This window comes from Mustelus asterias, unplaced genomic scaffold, assembly GCF_964213995.1.
Source record: "Mustelus asterias unplaced genomic scaffold, sMusAst1.hap1.1 HAP1_SCAFFOLD_1385, whole genome shotgun sequence".
NCBI lineage: Eukaryota > Metazoa > Chordata > Chondrichthyes > Carcharhiniformes > Triakidae > Mustelus > Mustelus asterias.
In genome coordinates, this window is record NW_027591330.1 from 49,198 (window position 1) to 73,079 (window position 23,882).

Here is a 23,882-nt window from a genome sequence, read left to right on the forward strand (position 1 = left end):
AACCCCTTCCCATTCACTCCCACTGTGCATCATCGCAACGGACCCAAACCCCTTCCCATTCACACCCACTGTACACAATCCCAATGGACCCAAACCCCTTCCCATTCACTCCCACTGCACTCAATCCCAATGGACCCAAACTCCTTCCCATTCACTCCCACTGTACACAATCCCAATGGACCCAAACCCCTTCCCATTCACTCCCACTGTACACAATCCCAATGGACCAAAACCCCTTCACATTCACTCCCACTGTACACAATCCCAATGGACCCAAACCCCTTCCCATTCACTCCCACTGTACACAATCCCATTGGCCCAAACCCCTTCCCATTCACTCCCACTGTACACAATCCCAATGGACCCAAACCCCTTCCCATTCACTCCCACTGTACACAATCCCAATGGACCCAAACCCCTTCACATTCACTCCCACCGTACAGAATCCCAATGGACCCAAATCCCTTCCCATTCACTCCCACCGTACACAATCCCAATGGACCCAAACCCCTTCCCATTCACTCCCACCGCACACAATCCCAATGGACCCAAACCCCTTCCCATTCACTCCCACTGTACACAATTCCAATGGACCCAAACCCCTTCCCATTCACTCCCACTGTACACAATCCCAATGGACCCAAACCCCTTCCCATTCACTCCCACTGTGCATCATCGCAACGGACCCAAACCCCTTCCCATTGACTCCCACTGTACACAATCCCAATGGACCCAAACCCCTTCCCATTCACTCCCACTGCACTCAATCCCAATGGACCCAAACTCCTTCCCATTCACTCCCACTGTACACAATCCCAATGGACCCAAACCCCTTCCCATTCACTCCCACTGTACACAATCCCAATGGACCAAAACCCCTTCACATTCACTCCCACTGTACACATTCCCAATGGACCCAAACCCCTTCCCATTCACTCCCACCGCACACAATCCCAATGGACCCAAACCCCTTCCCATTCACTCCCACTGTACACAATTCCAATGGACCCAAACCCCTTCCCATTCACTCCCACTGTACACAATCCCAATGGACCCAAACCCCTTCCCATTCACTCCCACTGTGCATCATCGCAACGGACCCAAACCCCTTCCCATTCACTCCCACTGTACACAATCCCAATGGACCCAAACCCCTTCCCATTCACTCCCACTGCACTCAATCCCAATGGACCCAAACTCCTTCCCATTCACTCCCACTGTACACAATCCCAATGGACCCAAACCCCTTCCCATTCACTCCCACTGTACACAATCCCAATGGACCAAAACCCCTTCACATTCACTCCCACTGTACACAATCCCAATGGACCCAAACCCCTTCCCATTCACTCCCACTGTACACAATCCCATTGGCCCAAACCCCTTCCCATTCACTCCCACTGTACACAATCCCAATGGACCCAAACCCCTTCCCATTCACTCCCACTGTACACAATCCCAATGGACCCAAACCCCTTCACATTCACTCCCACTGTACACAATCCCAATGGACCCAAACCCCTTCCCATTCACTCCCACTGTACACAATCCCAATGGACCCAAGCCCCTTCCCATTCACTCCCACTGTACACAATCCCAATGGACCCAAACCCCTTCCCATTCACTCCCACTGTACACAATCCCAATGGACCCAAACCTCTTCCCATTCACTCCCATTATACACAATCCCAATGGACCCAAACCCCTTCCCATTCACTCCCACGGTACACAATCCCAATGGACCCAAACCCCTTCACATTCACTCCCACTGTACACAATCCCAATGGACCCAAACCCCTTCCCATTCACTCCCACTGTACACAATCCCAATGGACCCAAACCCCTTCCCATTCACTCCCACTGTACACAATCCCAATTCACCCAAACCCCTTCCCATTCACTCCCACTGTACACAATCCCAATGGACCCAAACCCCTTCCCATTCACTCCCACTGTACACAATCCCAATGGACCCAAACCCCTTCCCATTCACTCCCACTGTACGTAATCCCAATGGACCCAAACCCCTTCCCATTCACTCCCACTGTACACAATCCCAATTCACCCAAACCCCTTCCCATTCACTCCCACTGTACACAATCCCAATGGACCCAAACCCCTTCCCATTCACTCCCACTGTACACAATCCCAATGGACCCAAACCCCTTCCCATTCACTCCCACTGTACGTAATCCCAATGGACCCAAACCCCTTCCCATTCACTCCCACTGGACACAATCCCAATGGACCCAAACCCCTTCCCATTCACTCCCACTGTACACAATTCCAATGGACCCAAACCCCTTCCCATTCACTCCCACTGTACACAATCCCAATGGACCCAAACCCCTTCCCACTCACTCCCACTGTACACAATCCCAATGGACCCAAACCCCTTCCCATTCACTCCCACTGTACACAATCCCAATGGACCCAAACCCCTTCCCATTCACTCCCACTGTACACAATCCCAATGGACCCAAACCCCTTCCCATTCACTCCCACTGTACACAATATCGATGGACCCAAACCCCTTCCTCCCATCCTCCCCACAGTGGGGGGAGTTTGGAGCGCAGTTACCATGTCTCGATTGACAGGGGTGTCAGATGGTCTGTGACCCAAGGCATTGAGTTCAAGCCCCTCATGTTAACAGCAGCCTTACCTTGAGGAATGAGGTCTGGGTGGGGTCCAGTTTGGAATTACACTCCACCTAAAGCACACAGAGGAAGAGCCAATTATTTATTTACTCATCAGCGTCACATGTCGGCTTACATTAACACTGCAATGAAGTTACTGTGAAAATCCCCCAGTGGCCACACTCCGGCGCCTGTTCGGGTTACACTGAGGGAGAATTTAGCACGGCCCAATGCACCCTAACCAGCACGTCTTTCAGACTGTGGGAGGAAACCGGAGCACCCGGAGGAAACCCACGCAGACACGGGGAGAATGTGCAACCTCCACACAGACAGTGACCCGAGCATCGAACCCGGGTCTAATCACTGTGCCATCGTGCCGTCCCCTTCACATCCCCTCCCGTCCCGTTGGATAAAGGTATTGTGTCCACCAGGCTGCCTAAACGTTCGGGGTGGCGCGGGCAGGGTGCCAATCATGCTGAGGGTCACAGAGACAATCCCTACTCACCCTGACAAGTCCAGTCTCCTGTTGGTGTTAAACCTGTCCAAAGATGTGCAGGTTAGGTGGATTGGCCGTGCTAAATTGTCCCTTAGTGTCCAAAGATGTGTAGGTTAGGTGGATTGGCCATGCTAAATTGTCCCTTAATGTCCAAAGATGTGTAGGTTAGGTGGATTGGCCGTGCTAAATTGTCCCTTAGTGTCCAAAGATGTGTAGGTTAGGTGGATTGGCCATGCTAAATTGTCCCTTAGTGTCCAAAGATGTGTAGGTTAGGTGGATTGGCCGTGCTAAATTGCCCCTTAGTGTCCAAAGATGTGCAGGTTAGGTGGATTGGCCATGCTAAATTGTCCCTTAGTGTCCAAAGATGTGTAGGTTAGGTGGATTGGCCATGCTAAGTTGTCCTTTAGTGTCCAAAGATGTACAGGTTAGGTGGATTGGCCATGATAAATTGTCCCTTAGTGTCCAAAGATGTGCAGGTTAGGTGGATTGGCCATGCTAAATTGCCCCTTAGTGTCCAAAGATGTGCAGGTTAGATGGATTGGCCATGCTAAATTGCCCCTTAGTGTCCAAAGATGTGCAGGTTAGATGGATTGGCCATGCTAAATTGCCCCTTAGTGTCCAAAGATGTCCAGGTTAGGTGGATTGGCCATGCTAAATTGCCCCTTAGTGTCCAAAGATGAGCAGGTTAGGTGGATTGGCCATGCTAAATTGTCCCTTAGTGTCCAAAGATGTGTAGGTTAGGTGGATTGGCCATGCTAAGTTGTCCTTTAGTGTCCAAAGATGTACAGGTTAGGTGGATTGGCCATGATAAATTGTCCCTTAGTGTCCAAAGATGTGCAGGTTAGGTGGATTGGCCATGCTAAATTGTCCCTTAGTGTCCAAAGATGTGTAGGTTAGGTGGATTGGCCATGCTAAGTTGTCCTTTAGTGTCCAAAGATGTGTAGGTTAGGTGGATTGGCCATGCTAAATTGTCCCTTAGTGTTCAAAGATGTGTAGGTTAGGTGGATTGGCCATGCTAAGTTGTCCTTTAGTGTCCAAAGATGTACAGGTTAGGTGGATTGGCCATGCTAAATTGTCCCTTAGTGTCCAAAGATGTGTAGGTTAGGTGGATTGGCCATGCTAAATTGTCCCTTAGTGTCCAAAGATGTGCAGGTTAGGTGGATTTGCCATGCTAAATTGCCCCTTAGTGTCCAAAGATGTTCAGGTTAGAGGGGTTAGCGGGGTAAATATGTAGTGATATGGGGATAGGGCCTGGGTGGGATTGTGGTCGGTGCAGACCTGATGGGCCAAATGGTCTCTTCAGCACTGTAGGGGTTCTATGTCAATGTGAACTTCCCCTCCCCCAGGGACGTCAATGTGACCCCCCCTCCCCCAGGGACGTCAATGTGACCCCCCCTCCCCCAGGGACGTCAATGTGACCCCCCCTCCCCCAGGAACGTCAATGTGAAATCCCTCACCCCCTCCAAGTCGACAGGGGAAACTCCACCCCCCCCCCCCCACAACTCACACCCCACGACCTCCAGGTGAACTGTGAACTCTTCCCGACACCCCCACAGCCCCCCCAACCACCATACCACCCTGAACAACAAGGTAAACTTCCCCCCCATGCCCCCGAGACGATGGGGCAAACCCCCCCTTCCCCCCCCAAAGCCCGAGACTATCAGGGTGGCTGTGGGATCTTTGCTGTCCACCAGAGAGGGGTGAGTGAGATGGGGTGGGCGAGTGTGGGTGTGGGTGGGTGAGAGAGGCATCATCTCAATGAATGTCCCCACAGTTTCCACCGCTCCCGGGGCGTAGGCCCCAGCTCATTATCGCACGGGCGGACTTGTCCACCCCTCACCGGACAGCATTGCCCCCCACTCCCCAACACCACCCCTTTCCCGCCACCACGGATCACCTCAAGTCAATTTGGTTCCCATTTCAGAGGGAACATCCTTGTCATTAAATTTCAGACAAGTGATGACGGTGAAACCATTGTCGGGAAAGCCTATCTGGTTCACTAATGTCCCTTTAGGGAAGGAAATCTGCCATCCTTACCCGGTCTGGCCTACATGTGACTCCAGAGCCACACAGCAATGTGGTTGTCTCTCAACTGCCCTCCAAGGGGCAACTAGGGATGGGCAATAAATGCTGGGCCCAGCCAGCGACGCCCATGTCCCACGAATGAATAAAACAAAAAACTAAAGCCGTTATGTCCCTGTCTGCCACCCACCCACAGTTCAGGAGATGGCTGAGGGGGAGCCAGGGAAACTTACCACAGCGTCCTCATGAGGAGCCTGGTCTCCCACCACCAACATCACTGGGCACCTAAAGACATACACACACACAAAGAAACCAGTTAGGCAACGGCATCGCCAGGAGTTCAAGGGTCATAGAGTCCCTACAATGCATAAGGAGGCCATTCGGCCCATCGAGTCTGTATCTACCGCAATCCCATCCAGGCCTCTATCCCCCTAACCCCACATATTTACTCTGCTGATGCCGCAGACACTAAGGGGGAAGGATTAGCATGGGCAATCCACCTAACCTGCACATCTTTGGACACTAAGGGACAATTTAGCATGGCCAATCCACCTAACCTGCACATCTTTGGACACTAAGGGGCAATTTAGCACGGCCTATCCACCTAACCTGCACATCTTTGGACACTAAGGGACAATTTAGCACGGCCAATCCACCTAACCTGCACATCTTTGGACACGAAGGGACAATTTAGCATGGCCAATCCACCTAACCTGCACATCTTTGGACACTAAGGGGCAATTTAGCACGGCCTATCCACCTAACCTGCACATATTTGGACACTAAGGGGCAATTTAGCACGGCCAATCCACCTAACCTGCACATCTTTGGACACGAAGGGACAATTTAGCATGGCCAATCCACCTAACCTGCACATCTTTGGACACTAAGGGGCAATTTAGCATGGCCAATCCACCTAACCTGCACATCTTTGGACACTAAGGGACAATTTAGCATGGCCAATCCACCTAACCTGCACATCTTTGGACACTAAGGGGCAATTTAGCACGGCCTATCCACCTAACCTGCACATATTTGGACACTAAGGGGCAATTTAGCACGGCCAATCCACCTAACCTGCACATCTTTGGACACTAAGGGACAATTTAGCATGGCCAATCCACCTAACCTGCACATCTTTGGACACTAAGGGACAATTTAGCATGGCCAATCCACCTAACCTGCACATCTTTGGACACTAAGGGACAATTTAGCATGGCCAATCCACTTAAGCTGCACATCTTTGGACACTAAGGGGCAATTTAGCACGGCCAATCCACCTAACCTGCACATCTTTGGACACTAAGGGACAATTTAGCATGGCCAATCCACCTAACCTGCACATCTTTGGACACTAAGGGGCAATTTAGCATGGCCAATCCACCTAACCTGCACATCTTTGGACACTAAGGGACAATTTAGCATGGCCAATCCACCTAACCTGCACATCTTTGGACACTAAGGGGCAATTTAGCATGGCCAATCCACTTAAGCTGCACATCTTTGGACACTAAGGGACAATTTAGCATGGCCAATCTACCTAACCTGCACATCTTTGGACACTAAGGGGCAATTTAGCATGGCCAATCCACTTAACCTGCACATCTTTGGACACTAAGGGGCAATTTAGCATGGCCAATCCACTTAAGCTGCACACCTTTGGACACTAAGGGGCAATTTAGCACGGCCAATCCACCTAACCTGCACATCTTTGGACACTAAGGGACAATTTAGCATGGCCAATCCACCTAACCTGCACATCTTTGGACACTAAGGGGCAATTTAGCACGGCCAATCCACCTAACCTGCACATCTTTGGACACTAAGGGGCAATTTAGCATGGCCAATCCACTTAAGCTGCACATCTTTGGACACTAAGGGGCAATTTAGCATGGCCAATCCACCTAACCTGCACATCTTTGGACACTAAGGGGCAATTTAGCATGGCCAATCCACCTAACCTGCACATCTTTGGACACTAAGGGACAATTTAGCACGGCCAATCCACCTAACCTGCACATCTTTGGACACTAAGGGGCAATTTAGCACGGCCAATCCACCTAACCTGCACATCTTTGGACACTAAGGGACAATTTAGCACGGCCAATCCACCTAACCTGCACATCTTTGGACACTAAGGGACAATTTAGCATGGCCAATCCACCTAACCTGCACATCTTTGGACACTAAGGGGCAATTTAGCATGGCCAATCCACCTAACCTGCACATCTCAGTGGGGGGAGGGGGGGTGTGGAGGATAGATATGGCAAGTGGTGCTAACGTCACTGGACTAGCAATCCAGGTTGATGGGGGACACCGGTTCCGAATCCCACCAATGGCAGCCAACAGAATTTAAGTTAAATTGATAAAAACCTGGAATGCATGACATTCAAGTTTTGAGGTGTCCAGATCACCAACAACCTGTCCTGGTTCCCCCCCATGCCGACACTATAGTTAAGAAAGCCACCAACACCTCTACTTTCTCAGAAGACTAAAGAAATTTGACATGTCAGCTACGACTCTCACCAACTTTTACAGATGCACCATAGAAAGCATTCTTTCTGGTTGTATCACAGCTCGGTCTGGGCTCCTGCTCTGCCCAAGACCGCAAGAAACTACAAAGGGTCATGAATGTAGCCCAATCCATCACGCAAACCAGCCTCCCATCCATTGACTCTGTCTACACTTCCCGCTGCCTCGGAAAAGCAGCCAACATAATCAAGGACCCCCGGACATTCTCTCTTCCACCTTCTTCCATCAGGAAAAAGATACAAAAGTCTGAGGTCACGTACCGACCGACTCAAGAACAGCTTCTTCCCTCAGACTTTTGAATGGACCTAGCTCGCATTAAGTTGATCTTTCTCTACACCCTAGCTATGACTGTAACACTACATTCTGCACCCTCTCCTTTCCTTCTCTATGAACGGTATGCTTCGTCTGTATAGCGCACGAGAAACAATACTTTTCACTGTATCCCAATACATGTGATATTAATAAATCAAACCAAAAAAGAACTAATCCCGGTAACGATGACCATGATGACAACATTAATTGTCGTTCTAATAAAAAACAACCATCTGGTTCTTGTGAAGGAGGTTTTAAGATTCAACTCTGTGTAACCGGTGCCAATAGAGAAGGAAAGGAGAGGGTGCAGAATGTAGTGTTACAGTCATAGCTAGGGTGTAGAGAAAGATCAACTTAGTGCGAGGTAGGTCCATTCAAAAGTCTGACAGCAGCAGGGAAGAAGCTGTTCTTGAGTCGGTCGGTCCGTGACCTCAGACTTTTGTATCTTTTTCCAGATGGAAGAAGGTGGAAGAGAGAATGTCCGGGGTGCGTGGGGTCCTTGATTATGCCGGCTGCTTTTCCCCGAGGCAGCGGGAAGTGTAGACAGAGTCAATGGATGGGGGGCTGGTTTGCGTGATGGATTGGGCTACATTCACAACCCTTTGTATTGTGTGCAGCTTTTGGTCTCCTTATCATAGAAATCATAGAAACCCTACAGTGCAGAAGGAGGCCATTCGGCCCATCGAGTCTGCACCGACCACAATCCCACCCTACCCCAAATATTTACCCGCTAATCCCTCTAACCTACGCATCACAGGACTCTAAGGGGCAATTTTTAACCTGGCCAATCAACCTAACCCGCACATCTTTGGACTGTGGGAGGAAACCGGAGCACCCGGAGGAAACCCACGCAGACACGAGGAGAATGTGCAAACTCCACACAGACAGTGACCCGAGCCGGGAATCGAACCCGGGACCCTGGAGCTGTGAAGCAGCAGTGCTAACCACTGTGCTACCGCTTATCTAAGAAAGGATTTAATTGCCACAGAGGGAGAGCAGCTAAGGTTTACCAGACTGATTCCTGGGATGGCGGGATCATCGCATGAGGAGAGATTGGGGTCGACTGGGCCTTGGATCCACTGGAATTTAGGAGAGTGAGAGATGGGTCTGATGGAAGCAGATAAAGTTCTGACAGAGCTGGACAGACTTGATGTAGTTTCGTTTGGCTGGTGGGGGGCATCTAGAACAAAGGGGTCATCGTCTCAGGATATGGGGGGGAGGTCAGTTAGGACTCAGATGAGGAGGAACCTCTTCACTCGTGCATCAGTCGCTGAAAGTGAGCGCGCAGGTACAGCAGGCAGTAAAGAAGGCGAATGGTATGTTGGCCTTCATAGCGAGAGGATTTGAGTACAGGGATTGGGATATTTTGCTGCAATTGTACAGGGTGTTGGTGAGGCCACAGCTGGAGTATTGTGGGCAGTTTTGGTGTCCTTATCTGAGGAAGGATGTCCTTGCTATAGAGGGAGCGCAGCGAAGGTTTACCAGGCTGATTCCTGGGATGGCAGGTCTGTCATATGAGGAGAGACTAAGTCGGTTAGGATTATATTCACTGGAGTTTAGAAGAGTGAGAGGGGATCTGATAGAAACGTATAAAATTCTAACAGGGTTCATAGAAATCATAGAAACCCTACAGTGCAGAAGGAGGCCATTCGGCCCATCGAGTCTGCACCGACCACAATCCCCCCCACATACCCACCCTACCCCCACATATTTACCCACTAATCCCCGCATCTCAGGACACTAAGGGGCAATTTTTTTTTTTAAGCATGGCCAATCAACCTAACCCGCACATCTTTGGACTGTGGGAGGAAACCGGAGCACCCGGAGGAAACCCACGCAGACACGAGGAGAATGTGCAAACTCCACACAGACGGTGACCCGAGCCGGGAATCGAACCCGGGTCCCTGGAGCTGTGAAGCAGCAGTGCTAACCACTGTGCTACCGTGCCGGTTAGACAGGATAGATTCAGAAAGAATGTTCCCCATGGCGGGGGGAGTCCAGAACTAGGGGGGATCAAAGTTTGAGGATAAGGGGGTAAACCTTTTAGGACTGAGGTGAGGAGAAGTTTCTTCACCCAGAGGGTGGTGAATGTGTGGAATTCACTCCCACAGAAAGTAGCCGAGGCCAAAACGTTGTGTGATTTCTAGAAGAAATTAGATACAGCTCTTGGGGCGAAAGGGATCGAGGGATATGGGGGCAAGGGGGGGCGGAGGGGGAAAGGGGGGAATCAGGATATTGAATTCAATGATCAGCCATGATCATAATGAATGGTGGAGCAGGCTCGAATGGCCTCCTGCTTCTATTTTCTACACATAGACAGACTGAGTGAGAGAGACAGGCAGACAGAAGGTGGATGGAGATGGACAGACAAGCCCAGCGGACATAGACGGAGAGAAAGATTGAAGAACCAGTAGCCCCGGGTCCTTACTTCAGTGTCCCTGCTCCAAATCGATCAATCTCCAGGTCACGCCGGCTGTGGAGAGACAAACACAGGTAATAAACCGCGTCAATAAAGGATCCAGCACAGTGGCACAGTGGGTTAGCACTGCTGCCTCACAGCGCCAGGGACCCGGGTTCGATTCCCAGCCTCGGGTCACTGCTTTCAAACTTTATTTACTAGCGTCACAAGTAGGCTTACATTAACACTGCAATGAAGTTACTGTGAAAATCCCCCTAGTCGCCACACTCCGGTGCCTGTTCGGGTTACACTGAGGGAGAATTTAGCACGGCCCAATGCACCCTAACCAGCACGTCTTTCAGACTGTGGGAGGAAACCGGAGCACCCGGAGGAAACCCACACGCAGACACGGGGAGGACGTGCAAACTCCACACAGACAGTGACCCGAGCCGGGAATCGAACCCGGGTCCCTGGCGCTGAGAGGCAGCAGTGTGAATCACCGTGCCGCCCCTGTCTGTGCGGAGTTTGCACGTCCTCCCCGTGTCTGCGTGGGTTTCCTCCGGGTGCTCCGGTTTCCTCCCAGAGTCTGAAAGACGTTGCTGGTTAGGGTGCATTGGGCCGTGCTAAATTCTCCCTCAGTGTAACCCAAACAGGCGCCGGAGTGTGGGGACTAGGGGGATTCTCACAGTAACTTCACTGGAAAGAACAAAAAGAAGAATGAACAGTACGGCACAGGAACAGGCTCTTCGGCCCTCCAAGCCTGCACCGATCACATTGTCCTATCCCGGATCCCTCTATTCCCCATCTGTTCATGTGTCTCTCCAGATTAGTCTTAAATGTCACTCACGTATCTGCCTCAACCACCTCACGAGGCAGCGCATTCCAGGCCCCCACCACCCTCTGTGTAAAAAACCTCCCCCGCACATCTCCACTCAACCTTCCCCCCCCTCACCTTGAACTTGTGCCCCCTTGGAATTATCATTTCCACCCTGGAGAAAAAGCTTCCAACTGTTCACCCTATCTATACCCCTCATAATTTTATAAACTTCTATCAGGTCGTCCCTCAGCCTCCGTCCTTCCAGGGAGAACAATCCCAGTTTATTCAACCTCTCCTCATAGCTAATGCCCTCCATACCAGGCAACAACATCCTGGTAAACCTTTCCTGCACTCTCTCCAAAGCCTCCACGTCCTTCTGGTGGTGCGGCGACCGGAATTGGACACGGTATTCCGATGTTAATGTAAGCCTACTTGTGACACTGATAAACAAACTTTGAAACTTGACAAATGCACCCAAGTCGAACTGTGCAAATGCCCCCCCCCCAGCCCACCCCCCTCCCCCCCCCTCCCCCCCCCCTCGCACTCCACTCCCACCCCCCCAAACCCCGCACTCCCCCCACCTCCCCATGACTGTGGCAATTGCACCAAGGGGCCCCAAGGGTGGAGCGCGCTTTATGGAGACACGTTGAAGTTTATTGCAGTTCTCTGGAACTTGCGTGTCTCGAAGTCTCTCACTTTTGTACATCTCGCCAAAGAAAGCGTGCGTTGGCCGGAGAGAAAAATGAGGGCGGCACAGTGGTTAAGCACTGCTGCCTCACAGCGCCCAGGGTCCCGGGTTCGATTCCCGGCTCGGGTCACTGTCTGTGTGGACTTTGCACATTCTCCCCCGTGTCTGCGTGGGTTTCCTCCGGGTGCTCCGGTTTCCTCCCACAGTCCAACGATGTACAGGTTAGGTGGATTGGCCATGCTAAATTGTCCCTTAGTGTCCTGAGATGTGAGGGTTAGGTGGATTGGCCATGATAAATTGTCCCTTAGTGTCCAAAGATGTGAGGGTTAGGTGGATTGGCCATGCTAAGTTGTCCCTTAGTGTCCAAAGATGTGCAGGTTAGGTGGATTGGCCATGCTAAATTGCCCCTTAGTATCCAAACATGTGTGTGTTAGGTGGATTGGCCATGCTAAATTATCCCTTAGTGTCCAAAGATGTGCAGGTTAGGTGGATTGGCCATGCTAAAATTGCCCCCTAGTGTCCAAAGATGTGCAGGTTAGGTGGATTGGCCGTGCTAAATTTGTCCCTTAGTGTCCAAAGGTGTGCAGGTTAGATGGATTGGCCATGCTAAATTGCCCTTAGTGTCCAAAGATATGCAGGTTAGGTGGATTTGCCGTGCTAAATTGCCCCTTAGTGTCCAAAGATGTGCGGGTTAGGTGGATTAGTCATGCTAAAATTGCCCCTGAGTGTCCAAAGATGTGCAGGTTAGGTGGATTGGCCATGCTAAAATTGCCCCTTAGTGTCCAAAGATGTGAGGGTTAGGTGGATTGGCCATGCTAAATTGTCCCCTTAGTGTCCAAAGATGTGAGGGTTAGGTGGATTGGCCATGCTAAATTGTCCCCTTAGTGTCCAAAGATGTGAGGGTTCGGTGGATTGGCCATGCTAAATTGTCCCCTTAGTGTCCAAAGATGTGAGGGTTAGGTGGATTGGCCATGCTAAAATTGCCCCTTAGTGCCAGGAGGACTAGAGGGTGGGGCTATAGTGTTCGGACCTGGGTGGGATTGTGGTCGGTGCAGGCTCGATGGGCCGAATGGCCTCTTTCTGCACTGCAGGGATTCTATCATTCTATGAGGGGTGGGGAATGAGCTTCTGCTTTGTCCTAAAATCGCCTTCCCCGCTTTCTCTCTCCCCCTCCGCCCCCGCCCCCGCACTCCACCTTCCGCCACTTATGATGTCTTACCTGTTGTAGCTGTTCCAGTACAACTCAATGTTGTTCAGGACATTTCCTTCCGTCATGTGCTGTCTATAAATGTTGATCAGCTCCGAGTTGTTGGAGAGTTCCTCCTACGTACGCGGGCACAAGGAAGGAAAATGAGGAGTTACTGATCTCTCAAGAAGCCTCCATCCCTGTCTCCATACCTGTGGGGATTGGGGGGGACACTGGGCCCATCGTGACTCTGCGCAGTCTTGGGTCTCTTGGGACAGAATCATAGAAATCATAGAAACCCTACAGCGCAGAAACAGGACATTCGGCCCATCGAGTCTGCACCGACCACAATCCCACCCAGGCCCTACCCCCATATCTCTACATATTTACCCACTAATCCCTCTAACCTACGCATTTCAGGACACTAAGGGGCAATTTTTAACCTGGCCAATCAACCTAACCCGCACATCTTTGTGGGACTGTGGGAGGAAACCGGAGCGCCCGGAGGAAACCCACGCAGTCACGGGGAGAATGTGCAAACTCCACACAGACGGTGACCCGAGCCGGGAATCGAATCCGGGTCCCTGGAGCTGTGAAGCAGCAGTGCTAACCACTGTGCTACCGTGCCGCCCATATAATCATAGAAACCCTACAGTACAGAAAGAGGCCATTGGGCCCATCGAGTCTGCACCGACCACAATCCCACCCAGGCCCGAAGCCCACAACACCACATATTTACCCTGCTAATCCCCCTGACACTAAGGGGCAATTTAGCATGGCCAATCCACCTAACCTGCACATCTTTGGACACTAAGGGGCAATTTAGCATGTCCAATCCACCTAACCTGCACATCTTTGGACACTAAGGGACAATTTAGCAGGGCCAATCCACCGAACCTGCACATCTTTGGACACTAAGGGACAATTTAGCATGGCCAATCCATCTAACCTGCACATCTTTGGACACTAAGGGGCAACTTAGCACGGCCAATCCACCTAACCTGCACATCTTTGGACACTAAGGAGCAACTTAGCATGGCCAATCCACCTAACCTGCACATCTTTCGACACCAGGGGACATTTTAGCACGGCCAATCCACCTAACCTGCACATCTTTGGACACTAAGGGGCAACTTAGCACGGCCAATCCACCTAACCTGCACATCTTTGGACACTAAGGAGCAACTTAGCATGGCCAATCCACCTAACCTGCACATCTTTCGACACCAGGGGACATTTTAGCACGGCCAATCCACCTAACCTGCACATCTTTGGACACTAAGGGGCAACTTAGCATGGCCAATCCACCTAACCTGCACATCTTTGGACACTAAGGGGCAACTTAGCATGGCCAATCCACTTAACCTGCACATCTTTGGACACTAAGGGGCAATTTAGCATGGCCAATCCACCTAACCTGCACATCTTTGGACACTAAGGGGCAATTTAGCACGGCCAATCCACCTAACCTGCACATCTTTGGACACTAAGGGGCAATTTAGCATGGCCAATCCACTTAACCTGCACATCTTTGGACACTAAGGGGCAATTTAGCATGGCCAATCCACCTAACCTGCACATCTTTGGACACTAAGGGGCAATTTAGCATGGCCAATCCACCTAACCTGCACATCTTTGGACACTAAGGGACAATTTAGCATGGCCAATCCACCTAACCTGCACATCTTTCGACACCAGGGGACATTTTAGCATGGCCAATCCACCTAACCTGCACATCTTTCGACACCAGGGGACATTTTAGCATGGCCAATCCACCACTCTATGGTTTTAATTCCAGATTTGTATTGCATTCAATTTCGCCATCTGCCACGGTGGGATTCGAACCCGGGTCCCCAGAGCATTCCCCTGGGGTGTCTGGATTAGTAGACCAATGATAATACCACTATGCCACTGCCTGCCTCACAACTGGAGAGCGGCGGAGAGAGCCGCTTCAGTCTATCGGGTGTCCAGTAAGTGAGGTCGATTAGCCATGGGAAAGGCTTGAGGGTATGGGGGATAGGGCAGAGTGGAGGGCCAGGGTGGGATGCTCTGTCAGAGAATCGGTGCAGACTCGATGGGTCAGGTGGCCTCACCCTTGTCATGCTGGGAGGAGCTATCTTACCAGGGAAGGTTGAGCATGTTTGGGGAGTGCCCGTACCCATTGGAGTTGAGAAAGAATGAGATGTGATGCATTTTGGAAGGTCCAATGCATGGAGGAATTATACAGTAAATGGTAGAACCCTGAGGAGTATTGACAGAGGGATTTGGGCGTACATGCCCACCGATCATTAAAAGTGGCGGCACGGTGGCACAGTGGTTAGCGCCGCTGCCTCACAGCACCAGGGACCCGGGTTCAATTCCCGGCTCGGGTCACTGTCTGTGTGGAGTTTGCACATTCTCCCCGTGTCTGCGCGGGTTTCCTCCGGGTGCTCCGGTTTCCTCCCACAGCCCATGGGTTAGGTCGATTGGCCATGCTAAATTGACCCTAGTTTTAGGGGATTAGCAGAGTAAATATGTGGGGTGACGGGAATCGAGCTCGGGTGGGGTTGTGGTCGGTGCAGACTCGATGGGCCAAATGGCCTCTTTCTGCACTGTAGGGATTCTGTGATTCTGCTCTACGATCCTAAGGTCGTCAAGAAGACATACGGCATGCTTGCCTTCATCGGCCGGGGGCACTGAGTATAAAAACTGGCAGGTCATGCTGCAGCTGTACAGAACCTTAGTTAGGCCGCACTTGGAATATAGTGTACAATTCTGGTCACCGCACCACCAGAAGGATGTGGAGGCTTTGGAGAGGGTACAGGAGAGGTTTACCAGGATGTTGCCTGGTCTGGAGGGCATTAACTATGAGGAGAGGTTGGAGAAACTCGGTTTGTCCTCACTGGAACGACGGAGGTTGAGGGGGGCGACCTGACAGAGGTTTACAAGATTAGGAGTGGCACGGACAGAGTGGATAGTCAGATGCTCTTTCCTAGGGTAGAAAAGTCAAGTTTTAGCGGACATGGGTTTAAGGTGCGAAGGGTAAAGTTTAGAGGAGACGTGCGAGGTAAGTTTTTTACACCGAGGGTGGTGAATGTCTGGAACGCACTGCCCGGGGAGGTGGTGGGAGCGGGTACAATCGCGGCATTTAAGGGGCAACTAGACGAACACATGAATAGGATGGGAATGGAAGGACACGGACAAGGGGCGGCACGGTGGCACAGTGGGTTAGCACTGCTGCTTCACAGCTCCAGGGTCCCGGGTTCGATTCCCGGCTCGGGGTCACTGTCTGTGTGGAGTTTGCACATTCTCCTCGTGTCTGCGTGGGTTTCCTCCGGGTGCTCCGGTTTCCTCCCACAGTCCGAAAGATGTGCGGGTTAGGTTGATTGGCCAGGTTCAAAATTGCCCCTTAGAGTCCTGAGATGCGTAGGTTAGAGGGATTAGCGGGTAAAATATGTGGGGGTAGGGCCTGGGTGGGATTGTGGTCGGTGCAGACTCGATGGGCCGAATGGCCTCCTTCTGCACTGTAGGGATTCTGTGATTCTATGATTCTATGACTCTATAAGTGCGTACGGTTTCAGTTTGGGCAGGCATCACGATCGGCGCAGCCTTGGAGGGCCGAAGGGCCTGTTCCTGTGCTGTACTGCTCTTTGTTCTCTTTGTTCTTCGATCCTACTGAAACGGATAAGATTCTGAGGCAGGGTGGAGCGGGTGCGAGGGAGGGTCGGGGGAAATTGGCAGTGCCTCGACCATAGTCGAGTTGCTTGGGTGGAGATTAAACAATTAACTCGGCAGTTAACCGTTCCCCTGGTGCATTCTCCACAGCAAAAGGCCTCTGCCGATCAGAAGCCACTGCCGGTCAACCCAGAAGTCTCCCATCAGGCTGTACAAGTTGTTGTTACCTTGGAGCTTTTTTGGCGTTCCTTGCCAGCCAGACCTGATGAGTGGAGGGCAGAGACCCCCTTTTTCACCAGCCCCCGATACGGAGGACCAAGCGAATGTTTCAATTGAAACACAGAACCGGGGCGATGGAACAGGAGGAGATTCAGGTGACGGGCAAAGACCAGTACGGGACAAACAGATTGAATTGGCTGTTTCCGATACCGTGTGTTCCCGGGAATACGCGGACAACATTTGCAGGTGACACTTTGGCAAACATGCAACGCGGCGAAGTCTGCGGCACAGGAGGAATATTCACCTGGCTGAAGAGGTGACCAAGGATGACATCACTGAGAGAGCTGGTCAGACCGGTGAGCTAAACACAACAGAGACACGAGAGATCAAACTCCATCAGATCCAGTCCGTAATCCACTCCCGGGTATCTGTTATTCTATATATAAATCACCCCGAAACCCTCGATTAGATTCCAGTCTGTAACTCACTCCCGGGTATCTGTGATTCTATATATAAACCACCCGAACCCCTCGATTAGATTCCAGTCTGTAACTCACTCCCGGGTATCTGTTATTCTATATATAAACCACCCCGAACCCCTCGATTAGATTCCAGTCTGTAACTCACTCCCGGGTATCTGTTATTCTATATATAAACCACCCTGAACCCCTCGATTAGATTCTAGTCTGTAACTCACTCCCGGGGATCTGTTATTCTATAGATAAACCACCCGAACCCCTCGATTAGATTCCAGTCTGTAACTCACTCTCGGGTATCTGTTATTCTATATATAAACCACCCTGAACCCCTCGATTAGATTCCAGTCTGTAACTCACTCCCGGGTATCTGTTATTCTATATTTCAACCACCCAAACCCCTCGATTAGATTCCAGTCTGTAACACACTCCCGGGTATCTGTTATTCTATATATAAACCACCCAAACCCCTCGATTAGATTCCAGTCTGTAACTCACTCCCGGGTATCTGTTATTCTATATATAAACCACCTGAACCCCTCGATTAGATTCCAGTCTGTAACTCACTCCCGGGTATCTGTTATTCTATATATAAACCACCCCGAACCCCTCGATTAGATTCCAGTCTGTAACTCACTCCCGGGTATCTGTTATTCTATATATAAACCATCCAAACCCCTCGATTAGATTCCAGTCTGTAACTCACTCCCGGGTATCTGTTATTCTATATATAAACCACCCAAACCCCTCGATTAGATTCCAGTCTGTAACTCACTCCCGGGTATCTGTTATTCTATATATAAACCACCCTGAACCCCTCAATTAGATTCCAGTCTGTAACTCACTCCCGGGTATCTGTTATTCTATATATAAACCACCCGAACCCCTCGATTAGATTCCAGTCTGTAACTCACTCTCGGGTATCTGTTATTCTATATATAAACCACCCGAACCCCTCGATTAGATTCCAGTCTGTAACTCACTCCCGGGGATCTGTTATTCTATATATAAACCACCCGAACCCCTCGATTAGATTCCAGTCTGTAACTCACTCCCGGGTATCTGTTATTCTATATATAAACCACACCGAACCCCTCGATTAGATTCCAGTCTGTAACTCACTCCCGGGTATCTGTTATTCTATATATAAACCACCCGAACCCCTCGATTAGATTCTAGTCTGTAACTCACTCCCGGGGATCTGTTATTCTATAGATAAACCACCCGAACCCCTCGATTAGATTCCAGTCTGTAACTCACTCCCGGGTATCTGTTATTCTATATATAAACCACCCGAACCCCTCGATTAGATCCCAGTCTGTAACTCACTCCCGGGGATCTGTTATTCTATATATAAACCACCCGAACCCCTCGATTAGATTCCAGTCTGCAACTCACTCCCGGGTATCTGTTATTCTATATATAAACCACCCGAACCCCTCGATTAGATTCCAGTCTGTAACTCACTCCCAGGTATCTGTTATTCTATATATAAACCACCCGAACCCCTCGATTAGATTCCAGTCTGTAACTCACTCCCGGGTATCTGTTATTCTATATATAAACCACCCGAACCCATCGATTAGATTCCAGTCTGTAACTCACTCCCGGGTATCTGTTATTCTATATATAAACCACCCGAACCCCTCGATTAGATTCCAGTCTGTAACCCACTCCCGGGGATCTGTTATTCTATATATAAACCACCTGAACCCCTCGATTAGATTCCAGTCTGTAACTCACTCCCGGGTATCTGTTATTCTATATATAAACCACCCAAACCCCTCGATTAGATTCCAGTCTGTAACTCACTCCCGGGTATCTGTTATTCTATATATAAACCACCCGAACCCCTCGATTAGATTCCAGTCTGTAACTCACTCCCGGGTATCTGTTATTCTATATATAAACCACTCAAACCCCTCGATTAGATTCCAGTCTGTAACTCACTCCCGGGTATCTGTTATTCTATATATAAACCACCCAAACCCCTCGATTAGATTCCAGTCTGTAACTCACTCCCGGGTATCTGTTATTCTATATATAAACCACCCGAACCCCTCGATTAGATTCCAGTCTGCAACTCACTCCCGGGTATCTGTTATTCTATATATAAACCACCCGAACCCCTCGATTAGATTCCAGTCTGTAACTCACTCCCAGGTATCTGTTATTCTATATATAAACCACCCGAACCCCTCGATTAGATTCCAGTCTGTAACTCACTCCCGGGTATCTGTTATTCTATATATAAACCACCCGAACCCCTCGATTAGATTCTAGTCTGTAACTCACTCCCGGGTATCTGTTATTCTATATATAAACCACCCGAACCCCTCGATTAGATTCCAGTCTGTAACTCACTCCCGGGTATCTGTTATTCTATATATAAACCACCCGAACCCCTCGATTAGATTCCAGTCTGTAACCCACTCCCGGGGATCTGTTATTCTATATATAAACCACCTGAACCCCTCGATTAGATTCCAGTCTGTAACTCACTCCCGGGTATCTGTTATTCTATATATAAACCACCCGAACCCCTCGATTAGATTCCAGTCTGTAGCTCACTCCCGGGTATCTGTTATTCTATATATAAACCACCTGAACCCCTCGATTAGATTCCAGTCTGTAACTCACTCCCGGGTATCTGTTATTCTATACATAAACCACCCCGAACCCCTCGATTAGATTCCAGTCTGTAACTCACTCCCGGGTATCTGTTATTCTATATATAAACCACCCAAACCCCTCGATTAGATTCCAGTCTGTAACTCACTCCCGGGTATCTGTTATTCTATATATAAACCACCCAAACCCCTCGATTAGATTCCAGCCTGTAACTCACTCCCGGGTATCTGTTATTCTATATATAAACCACCCCGAACCCCTCGATTAGATTCCAGTCTGTAACTCACTCCCGGGTATCTGTTATTCTATATATAAACCACCCAAACCCCTCGATTAGATTCCAGTCTGTAACTCACTCCCGGGTATCTGTTATTCTATATATAAACCACCCAAACCCCTCGATTAGATTCCAGTCTGTAACTCACTCCCGGGTATCTGTTATTCTATATATAAACCACCCAAACCCCTCGATTAGATTCCAGTCTGTAACTCACTCCCGGGTATCTGTTATTCTATATAGAAACCACCCTGAACCCCTCGATTAGATTCCAGTCTGTAACTCACTCCCGGGTATCTGTTATTCTATATATAAACCACCCGAACCCCTCGATTAGATTCCAGTCTGTAACTCACTCCCGGGTATCTGTTATTCTATATATAAACAACCCCGAACCCCTCGATTAGATTCCAGTCTGTAACTCACTCCCGGGTATCTGTTATTCTATATATAAACCACCCAAACCCCTCGATTAGATTCCAGTCTGTAACTCACTCCCGGGTATCTGTTATTCTATATATAAACCACCCGAACCCCTCGATTAGATTCCAGTCTGTAACTCACTCCCGGGTATCTGTTATTCTATATATAAACCACTCAAACCCCTCGATTAGATTCCAGTCTGTAACTCACTCCCGGGTATCTGTTATTCTATATATAAACCACCCAAACCCCTCGATTAGATTCCAGTCTGTAACTCACTCCCGGGTATCTGTTATTCTATATATAAACCACCCGAACCCCTCGATTAGATTCCAGTCTGCAACTCACTCCCGGGTATCTGTTATTCTATATATAAACCACCCGAACCCCTCGATTAAATTCCAGTCTGTAACTCACTCCCAGGTATCTGTTATTCTATATATAAACCACCCGAACCCCTCGATTAGATTCCAGTCTGTAACTCACCCCCGGGTATCTGTTATTCTATATATAAACCACCCGAACCCCTCGATTAGATTCTAGTCTGTAACTCACTCCCGGGTATCTGTTATTCTATATATAAACCACCCGAACCCCTCGATTAGATTCCAGTCTGTAACTCACTCCCGGGTATCTGTTATTCTATATATAAACCACCCGAACCCCTCGATTAGATTCCAGTCTGTAACCCACTCCCGGGGATCTGTTATTCTATATATAAACCACCTGAACCCCTCGATTAGATTCCAGTCTGTAACTCACTCCCGGGTATCTGTTATTCTATATATAAACCACCCGAACCCCTCGATTAGATTCCAGTCTGTAGCTCACTCCCGGGTATCTGTTATTCTATATATAAACCACCTGAACCCCTCGATTAGATTCCAGTCTGTAACTCACTCCCGGGTATCTGTTATTCTATACATAAACCACCCCGAACCCCTCGATTAGATTCCCGTCTGTAACTCACTCCCGGGTATCTGTTATTCTATATATAAACCACCCAAACCCCTCGATTAGATTCCAGTCTGTAACTCACTCCCGGGTATCTGTTATTCTATATATAAACCACCCAAACCCCTCGATTAGATTCCAGCCTGTAACTCACTCCCGGGTATCTGTTATTCTATATATAAACCACCCCGAACCCCTCGATTAGATTCCAGTCTGTAACTCACTCCCGGGTATCTGTTATTCTATATATAAACCACCCAAACCCCTCGATTAGATTCCAGTCTGTAACTCACTCCCGGGTATCTGTTATTCTATATATAAACCACCCAAACCCCTCGATTAGATTCCAGTCTGTAACTCACTCCCGGGTATCTGTTATTCTATATATAAACCACCCAAACCCCTCGATTAGATTCCAGTCTGTAACTCACTCCCGGGTATCTGTTATTCTATATAGAAACCACCCTGAACCCCTCGATTAGATTCCAGTCTGTAACTCACTCCCGGGTATCTGTTATTCTATATATAAACCACCCGAACCCCTCGATTAGATTCCAGTCTGTAACTCACTCCCGGGTATCTGTTATTCTATATATAAACAACCCCGAACCCCTCGATTAGATTCCAGTCTGTAACTCACTCCCGGGTATCTGTTATTCTATATATAAACCCCCCAAACCCCTCGATTAGATTCCAGTCTGTAACTCACTCCCGGGTATCTGTTATTCTATATATAAACCACCCGAACCCCTCGATTAGATTCCAGTCTGTAACTCACTCCCGGGTATCTGTTATTCTATATATAAACCACCCTGAACCCCTCGATTAGATTCCAGTCTGTAACTCACTCCTGGGTATCTGTTATTCTATAAATTAACTACCCGAACCCCTCGATTAGATTCCAGTCTGTTACTCACTCCCGGGTATCTGTTATTCTATATATAAACCACCCGAACCCCTCGATTAGATTCCAGTCTGTAACTCACTCCCGGGTATCTGTTATTCTATATATAAACCACCTGAACCCCTCGATTAGATTCCAGTCTGTAACTCACTCCCGGGTATCTGTTATTCTATATATAAACTACCCGAACCCCTCGATTAGATTCCAGTCTGTAACTCACTCCCGGGTATCTGTTATTCTATATATAAACCACCCAAACCCCTCGATTAGATTCCAGTCTGTAACTCACTCCCGGGCATCTGTTATTCTCTATATAAACCACCCGAACCCCTCAATTAGATTCCAGTCTGTAACTCACTCCCGGGCATCTGTTATTCTCTATATAAACCACCCGAACTCCTCGATTAGATTCCAGTCTGTAACTCACTCCCGGGTTTCTGTTATTCTATATATAAACCACCTGAACCCTTCGATTAGATTCCAGTCTGTAACTCACTCCCGGGTATCTGTTATTCTATATATAAACTACCCGAACCCCTCGATTAGATTCCAGTCTGTAACTCACTCCCGGGTATCTGTTATTCTATATATAAACCACCTGAACCCCTCGATTAGATTCCAGTCTGTAACTCACTCCCGGGTATCTGTTATTCTATATATAAACCACCCAAACCCCTCGATTAGATTCCAGTCTGTAACTCACTCCCGGGCATCTGTTATTCTCTATATAAACCACCCGAACCCCTCGATTCGATTCCAGTCTGTAACTCACTCCCGGGCATCTGTTATTCTATATATAAACCACCCGAACCCCTCGATTAGATTCCAGTCTGTAACTCACTCCCGGGTATCTGTTATTCTATATATAAACCACCCGAACCCCTCGATTAGATTCCAGTCTGTAACTCACTCCCGGGTTTCTGTTATTCTATATATAAACCACCCCGAACACCTCGATTAGATTCCAGTCTGTAACTCACTCCCGGGTATCTGTTATTCTATATATAAACCACCCGAACCCCTCGATTAGATTCCAGTCTGTAACTCACTCCCGGGTTTCTGTTATTCTATATATAAACCACCCGAACCCCTCGATTAGATTCCAGCCTGTAACTCACTCCTGGTTATCTGTTATTCTATATATAAACCACCCAAACCCCTCGATTAGATTCCAGTCTGTAACTCACTCCCGGGTATCTGTTATTCTATATATAAACCACCCTGAACCCCTCAATTAGATTCCAGTCTGTAACACAC

At 49.1% G+C, this 23,882-nt stretch overlaps 1 protein-coding gene across 1 annotated transcript in view; it reads right to left on the reverse strand.

Moving 5' to 3' along the window:
- The window catches only part of LOC144488224 (protein NDRG4-like), a gene marked incomplete at both ends in the record, with an annotated part of 86,447 nt that overhangs the window by 42,641 nt on the left and 19,924 nt on the right, over positions 1-23,882 (reverse strand). Inside the window, 5 exons of the mRNA XM_078206251.1 lie at positions 2,663-2,710; positions 5,388-5,439; positions 10,427-10,471; positions 13,121-13,224; positions 17,265-17,321. Of these exons, the coding sequence (XP_078062377.1) occupies positions 2,663-2,710; positions 5,388-5,439; positions 10,427-10,471; positions 13,121-13,224; positions 17,265-17,321 (306 nt within the window). The remainder of the gene's footprint in view (positions 1-2,662; positions 2,711-5,387; positions 5,440-10,426; positions 10,472-13,120; positions 13,225-17,264; positions 17,322-23,882) is intronic.